Below are 8,226 nucleotides of genomic sequence, written 5' to 3'. Positions count from 1 at the left end.
GTGGCGTTCGAAGGACGAAGGTGCCTCAGCCCGGGCCTGACCACGAGCCTCCACTGTGGCCTGGGCGCCCCGGCTCCCCTGGCACTCCCTCGCCAGCACCACCACGTTGAGGAGAGGTGAGGATGTTTGGACCGGCCGCACACCCGCGCTCAGTTGTGTGAAAAAGCATCCCTGACCCAAGGAATCGCCACAGCCGTGGTGGCTGCCCTGGGTGTGAGGCTCTTGAACCCAAACACTGCTGAAAGGCCGAAGCGCCATGCGGGCATGTAAATGTGTTAACGCAAGCCAAGTGCAGCAGGATGGCAGACTACACGGCGGGGGTTTTTTACTGTCAGCCCCAGCCGTAAGGGAGCGTTTTAATAATTGCGCCGCGCCGCTTACTGCTGGGAGGGGGCCCAGCGCCCTTCTTCGATTGCCGAGTGCAAGTGCCACTGGGCAGCAAGCTGGCTTAAGATTTCCTCTGCTGAGTGCCCTTTTGAAAGGCTCCGACACCTGGAGGAGGCACTGTCTGACCTTAGAGCTGAAGATCTAGTTTCTTTGCCATTGTGTACTAGGCAACACAATTGCTGCTTTGTTGGGTAAATACCTGCTCCCTCATTTTTCTGTCATTCTCCGTGCTCTTCACAGACCGGAGAGCAGTGATTCATGTTGCAGCTGCTTGCGGAGACGCTGGGTGTTCAAGAGCTCCTTTGCACACTGTCGCTGCACGTTTTGTGCCGGGGCGAGGGAATACCGGGCTTCCCCGCCGCCAGAAGGGCTTCCGTGACTTAGCTGATCCCAACCTGGCTGGATGCAGCAGCTGCCGTCCTCGATGCACGGAGTGCCGCGGGGCTGTTCACCCCACAGCGGTAAGGCACATCTCTTACAGAGGCAGGGCTGTGCCTGCAAAATCTTCTGCACTTTATCCCTTTTAAACAGCGGGTTTGGAGAAGTTGAATTTTCAGCCTTGCCCGCAAAGGCGTCTTTATCACCAGATTTCTGGGATGACACCTACAGCTCCTGCCCTGCATAGAACCGGTGGCAAGCGTGCACGTGCTGCCGGCTCCTCCTGCAGTTGCCCTGGACAAAGCAGTTGCTGTGATCAGAGAGGTCGGAAGGAGCCTCTGGAGTTCACCTGGTCCAACGCCGCTGCCCAAGCAGCCCCACCTCACAGATTCCCGCAGTTTTTCACGGAGGCGATGCTGCAGCTGAAGTAAAAGGAGGGTGTTCGGAGCAGAGCAGCAGATCCCAGGAACATTCATGTAACCTGCAAAATTGAAAGCGAGAACATTCTAAGAAAATTAAATTTCATCTCTGTGTCCTGTGAATTTTGTTTCCTGTATTTACTGTTTCAAGCAAAGTTGCAATGGAATATGTCATTTGTTGGGAGTTACAATCAGATTTCTGAACACGTATACACTGAAAAAAGCACACCTTGGATCTCAGTGGTGTGCTCCGGTCTCACAGCTCGTGTGACCCTGGTAACTCAGGAAAGGAGGCAAGCTGGCAAGAGTTTCCCATTTCAGACACTTCTTTGCCAGGGATGGCAATGGTTCTTTACTAACATTCTAGATCATTCATGTTTTGTATATGTCAGAATTCTGAGTTTCAGCTTGACTGCATTGTTGGAAGTACTTTGCTTCACCTTCATGGCCTTTCTAAATGGAGTATTTAAGTTAAAAAGGGCAGGAATAGATTACACCGCAGTGTGTAGGATTAACTAGGAATCTGATAGTTTGCCACGTACTGACCATCAGTCTGTCAGTGTATGCTGTGCATTTCAGTCAGAGTAAACTTTGGTAAGCAGGGTGAAAACTCCTCTCGTTGGACAGAAAAGATCCTTCCAGACTGATTTCTTTCTCTCTCATGTTTTGCATGCAGTTGGGATGAATTAACCTGTTTGACAGAGGGTAGCGGCACAAACGGGCGCTGCCGCAGGTGGATCCGATGCGATACGCTGTGGGATTAGCACCAGCTACTCACTACATCGGGAGGCTGAAATTACCATTTAGAGTTTGCTCCTGGGCGTGAGAATAAGGTTACATGCAACAAGCAAGGGAAACGAGCATTTTGTCTTTGTGATGGCTGCTGCAAAAGAAAAAGAGTATTTCAGAATCTCTCGCTGATAGAAAGGGCTTATTCTGTGTAACAAGGTGGTGCCAGGCCGTTATCACCTTCCCCACAGAGAGGTTGAAAATTCAGGTACAGGGTGCTGGAAGAGTGGGCAGTGGAGTACTTATTTATCACCCTCAGAGTATGTGTTTTGGTTCCAGTGTCTAACTACTCATTGTTTGAGGTTTCTGCTGAAAATTAACTTTCACACTTGCTGCAGAACTCAAAGGCTCCCAGCGTAGTGGCATTTGCCATGGTCTTAGGTCGTACCTTCGACTGCTTGAGGGCTATGCTCAACGTAGGTTTTTTGTTTGGGGTTTGTTTTTTTTTTTTTTTTTACACAGCACATAGGTCCTGGAAGGGAGGGGCAGAGAGAATTCTTGGATGGGAAAGGGTAGAGAGCTCGCCGTTGATGTCTTCAGCACCAGTACCGGAGCTATGCGAGGTACGGGGTAGTAACTGCCACTTTTCCCAAGAAACCCTGGAGTGAACAGAGGTACTGCTGTGGATGGTGATGAGGACATCCAGTGTTCCAGGGTTGACCTCAGAGAGGGATGAGGAAGAGCAAGAACCGGATTTTCAGGAGAGGACGGATGTTACGTGCACGTCAGCGTCACCGTGCCTTGTGTGAGGTCTGCTGGTCAACCCTGCACCCAAAGTCACCCCACTGCTAACGAGCGTGCAACCTCAGAGCTGCCGCGCGCAGAACGGCTCCTGGCAGCGGGCTGGCACACACGGGCCATTACAAGACTTAACAAGAGCCCTAGGGCCACCCTGCCGGGATCGGATGCTTCCTGTTTCAAGACTTTCCATCTGTTAACTGTGGAACACTGCGTAAGCATAACCTACGCCTCTCGGGACCATGCCTTCCCTCTCCTCTGCTCTCCCTTGTTAGCACAGTGGGCAGTGCAGCCGCCTGCAAAAAGACCACGAGGGATAAAACGGCAGTCCTGCCCTGCTGTTTTTCCTGGCTGGTTTTGTAGGTGTCTCTGGATGCTGTTTCCATCAGCCCCTACAGGGAGCAGCGGTTGACTCTGGGCTCAGCTGTGGAACGGCACCTGGTGATGCTCCATGGAAAGCGAACCTCTCGGGAAGGCAGGTGCTACCTGGCACCTACCGCCCCGTGGTGCTTCTCCCCAGGAAGGAACACTGATGTTCACAGCAGCACACGGAGGAGGTTTAAAAGCTGAAAGAAGGAAAGCAGATATGTGCCACTTCCCACCCTCCCAAGAAACTGGAACTTCATGGCAGCAAGAGCAGGAGTGCGTATGGAGTTTGTCGTGTGTTTTGCTGGGAGCGAGACTGAACAGAAAGACGGACAGACAGACGAGCTCCGCGGTGTGGGCAGTGGCTCTGAGGGCTGACAGCAGGTTAACTCCGGGGGCACAATGCCCCACTTTGAGCGTGGCTGGCAGTTCAAGCCGGGCATAACAAGATGGTCTTCATCTTCCTGGCTCTAGGGGTTGTTACTTGCCAAAATAAAGCAAAGCTGGGTTTTCGTACATTTTCGTCTGTGCAATCACTGGTACAACGAAGAGCTACAGTGAAGTGACCCACCCCAGGGCTAGGGCAGAGGGGAACCGGGAACCAAAGCTTTTGGTAGCGATTTCACGTGTCAGTGGCTTGTTACCTGAAAACCGTGTGAACCAACAGCACTGGCGGGGCGGAGGGGTCCTGGTGGAAACACTCGTTATTTACATTTGTTTCTTCTTCCTGGCTCTGCACTGCTCGCCCCTGCGTGTTTAGCAGGTAGGGTGGGGCTCAGCCCACGCTCCGCTCACTAGGGACCAGCTGACCTGTGCGGGGAAACAAGAACTTTCCTGAGTTTCACTTCAGTTTGACGGCATTACCCCCCTCCTGGAGAACAGAGCAGCAAGATCTGAAGCTTCACAGATTATTCAGTGCTCACAGGGAGCAGTGTTCCGCTAACGGGCTTCAACGGCAGCGCGAGGCTTGCTGCGCTGGCGCGGACACGACGGCCTGCCTGACCAGCCCAGCACTGGAGAGGGGCGAGGACGCAGCTCGCTGGTGCAGCTGAGTGAACTGCAGGTGCTGGGGCCGAAGCAGGGGCCTCGGCAGGGACATGCCGATGCCGAGGTGAAGGCTGTACGTGCATGCCCAAATGTAGATCTCATTACAGTGCTCAACACTTAGCGTACGCATTGCCTTTTTTTCCTTTTTACTCTGAAATACATGAGATGCTTGGTCTCCGAGCATCTCATCACAATGTCCCTGGGATTTATGAGCAAAGGATAATACATACACAGTCGTTTCTTCCCCAAAGTAACTTTCAGGTGGGGTCTAAGTACAAACCTGCAGTCCTGAAGTCCACTCCAGTTAACTGAAGTAATTAGTGATACGTCTTTGGAATAAAACTTTGAGCACACCAGTTTGCAAACCTGTTAGGAAATAGGCTTTTATTTATGTTTAGCTGTGAGCAGAGAGGTACAGTTCAACCCCGTTCGGTGGGACGCTTACATGTTACAGAGCTTCCGTGGTTTAGTGCAGTAGTTGGTCCTAACCTTCTCCTGAACACAGTCACTGTAATCGGTGTTGCATTTACCACACTTGCAGCTCACCGCCACGGGGTAGGAGTAATATGGGGGGGTGTGATGAGGACAGCCCGGGATCAGGGCTGTTTGATACAGCATCTCTTTATACGTGCACACGTTCTGGGACAGAGCACTTCTGAGTAGCAGCTTCTTGCCGTTGCTGTCCTACAAAGAGAAAAGAAACACATGGTTTCACTGAAGCGTACACGAGCGTCAAGGCCTCCTCTGACGTCTGAAAGCAAACCTCTTCGCCCCTAGACTGGCGCTGATATTTGCAGCCTACTTTGTTCAGATCTCTGATTTTGAACCGGCATGTGACGGGGCTCCACCCCTAGATAGGTTCACCTCGCTCCCGGGCTTTTAGCTCACCTGCTCGGCTCAGCGCGCTGACAGTGCTCTGCGTCTGCACTGGCTGCCTCCTGAGCATGGCGGGACTGCAACGCTGCGTTGAACAGTGAAGCTCAAGCACAGCGTTTGGCACGCCTGCGTGCGAGAGATGCCCCGCAGCCAGCTGCCGTAATCGCAGTGGGAGCAGAAGTTACCCAAGGCATTTGCACGGAGCAAGAGTGACTCCACGCAACCTGCTTCTCCCATTCCATCCTGACCCCACAGACTGACTACGGAGGCTCTGCAGTGCCAGCAGCGCTCAGCTCTCTGCTGTGCCGCTGCTGTTCCACACTCCGTAGTTCCAAAGGCTTGGCACTTCTCATCCATCCCTTTGCAAAAAGCTCCCTTGAAAACATGACGACGGTGTGATTTTTCTGTCTGTGACAAAGACTGTCAGAACTGGGTCATTCGCACAGTTTTCCCATCAGAACAGGCACTTGTTTTGCAGCGATGGCCATTACAGAAACAACTGCCTAGAACACAGTAACGCCTTGTACCCGAGTCATGCAAAATCCAGCGCAGATGGTGGTGTTGATGGCCAGGCAGTAGGCACATTCCCTTTTCTCCACATGGATTATATACTCCGAAGGAGCACAAAGTGATGCTGTTTGGCTGAAAGTCAGGCCAAAGAGGAGAGACATCACAAAGAAGGGACTCATGCTAGATGGTGGAAAAACAAACAGACAAACAAAGCAAACCCTAAGTAAAATCAGATGTACCCTCCAGCCCTTTCAGAATTTGACAAGAACAGTTATGACAGTCACAGACTAGAAGCAATCTTTACGTTTTTAGCTACAGCCTGACAATTCCAGCCCATCGCAGACCTCTAACTGAAAGAATACTAGCCACTAAACAGAAAAGAAGGGTAAAAAGGCCATTAACAACATAGAGCAAATTCACTTTTTTCCCCACTAAAGCACATCACATGGAACTTTTTGCTACTAAGTGATAAAATGCTGACACAGAAAAATAACAGGAGCTACATGATTTGAAAACGTGAAATATGTGAGAGAACATGAGCCCTAGAATTAACCAGAGATGCTAAAATAATCTCCCTGGTTTAAAAATTATTTTGTAAAACATCTTACAAAATGTCTAAGAGAAAAAGAAACAGCTGTGCCTCTCAGGCATTCCGCTGTATTTTCCTACTGTCCAGTTGGCGCAGAGGCAGGATGAAATGGGAACACAGCCAAGAATTAAATAATAGATTCAAGCAAATTACAAGAAAGAACATCAGCAAAGTGTTCAAATCAACGTATCCCCACTTTATCTGTCTGTTGTGCTGACCTCGTTTCTCAGACCTGCCGGGACATCCCAACAACAAAGCTTTGCTTAGCTCCGAGACAATTCCAGGGTCTATTCTCCAGCCTCTAAACCACAAACTTCAAATGACAGTGTCTACAAACACGTGGACATCACCCTCCAGCCTCTTCCAGCTGCCAGTTTCCCGGAGCAAAAGCCACTCACTACCCAGCCTGGTTTACCCTGTAGCTGCCACAGTGCAAGTCTGGAAAGACCAACCTCTTGTCAGCTGAATTCTTCCCTATTACAGGAACCTGATTCTGCCTTGAGCTGGGAGAGGCAGTGACCCAGCACAAGCTCCGTGTGTGCTTTATACTCTCCAGGCTAATTCCAGGCTGATCTTACTGTTTATATAATTGCATCTGAATTACTGCTTTCTTATCGCTAAGTCATCTATTGAAAATTCATACTGAACCACAAAGCAAATGTGATAGGAACAAACGTGTCTGTAATATCCTAACCTGGAAACTGGAGCTGGAAATCTAATTATTTTAACAGTCATTATCTTCTCTGGCTTTTAAACTAACCACTGCTTAAAAAAAGTTATTATTGATTAATTTAATCACTACATAGGACAGCAACATCACAGCAGGAAGGCTGGTGTGGAGATGGAGCCATCTGGAAGGACATAGGGCCGGCCCTACGCCGGTGCGCTGCGGCAGTTTACCGAGGCCAGGTTCACTCCCTGTGCTGTCCCCAGGCAGGCACAGCCGAGAGGAGCAGTGCTGTGCACACCAAGGAACAGGTCTCAGCCCAAAGCCGCGGCCCTGCGGTGGGGTGAGGCACAGCCCGGCTCACCTGCCCAAACAAAACACACGGAGAAGTCCCTGGCCTTGAACCTACTGAGCAAATGTGATTCACTCTGGAATACTGATTGACAGAGGAAAACCTTTCAAGAAACCACTCCTTGTGGCACGATGAGAAGCAAGATATTGCACCAACACCAGTGAAACTGAGATGTGCACAGGTGGGGGCACGCAGTCACGTTTAGGGCTGTGTGGACACCTGGGAAAGGGTCGAGTCAGCACACACATCCTGAGCCCACAAAGCAGCTGTTCTCCACCGCCCATCAGCGCCCGGCCAGCCTTCTCGCCGCGCCTGTCCCGTGCAGCTCTGTCAACACCCACCCCGCCAGTCATCCCCTAACCGCCGTGAGGGCTTCGTCTGACCTCGCACTCGTGTCTCTCAACCGCATTCTTCATTTACGGAGCCATAAGAAAGATTATGTCCTGTTGAAGGAGTGATCCGGTCAGTCCTGACTGGTGTCCAGCTCATTCCTGAATAATGTCTCCTTCTCCTGTGGTTTCGGACTGCTGCACACCGCTTTGTGTCCTGCACTAATTCTCCAAGGGTTTTTTTTGGATAATGTGATAGAGTTCCTGCTCTGTTAAGACTAGCCAAATGCTTTCTGTTTTCATGGAGTCTTTAATTCTGGGTTAATTTCTACCATATAACTCCTCAGGAATTAAATATAACTCTTTCTGGCTTAAGGACATGAGCAGAGCATTAATTGTACTCTCGGTAACATCTGTCCATCTACACTTAGCAACAGAAGTCTAACGCCGTTACTTTGCTACTACTCCAATACATTATTTAACTGTATTTTTCTGACGTATTTTAAATGCAGTTAAAACATCCAGGCTGTGTGAGTGCAGCCCCCACATCCGCAGGTGATGTGGGGGTATACACACACAGCCACACTACATGTGTATGCACGGGTTTGGTTGTTTAAAACTTCAGTCACAGAAAAGAATATTCTTTCTTGGAAAACCTTAAGAGTATTTCAAAGGAGACAACGATCCTGAAAGGAAAAGGAAACCATTCATAAAACTAAATCCTGAAGAGGTCAAAAAGTGCCCCAAACGAGAATAAAAAAGGGCACTCTGGAAGCAGG

At 50.2% G+C, this 8,226-nt stretch overlaps 1 protein-coding gene across 1 annotated transcript; it reads right to left on the bottom strand.

Annotated features, from left to right (window-relative positions):
- Nucleotides 1-4,481: 4,481 nt before the first annotated feature.
- On the bottom strand, nucleotides 4,482-6,640 carry TSHB (thyroid stimulating hormone, beta). The gene is made up of 3 exons (XM_010155185.1): nucleotides 6,552-6,640; nucleotides 5,528-5,690; nucleotides 4,482-4,808 (listed from the first exon to the last, which is right to left on the bottom strand). The coding sequence occupies exons 2-3, from the start codon at nucleotides 5,687-5,689 to the stop codon at nucleotides 4,566-4,568; spliced, it is 405 nt and encodes a 134-aa protein (XP_010153487.1). The 5' UTR covers nucleotide 5,690; nucleotides 6,552-6,640; the 3' UTR covers nucleotides 4,482-4,565.
- Nucleotides 6,641-8,226: the final 1,586 nt, after the last annotated feature.

This window comes from Eurypyga helias, unplaced genomic scaffold (genome assembly GCF_000690775.1).
Source record: "Eurypyga helias isolate BGI_N326 unplaced genomic scaffold, ASM69077v1 scaffold4897, whole genome shotgun sequence".
NCBI classification, from domain to species: Eukaryota; Metazoa; Chordata; class Aves; order Eurypygiformes; family Eurypygidae; genus Eurypyga; species Eurypyga helias.
Note: the sequence above shows the minus strand (reverse complement) of the source record. Positions and strands in the feature narration are given on the sequence as shown.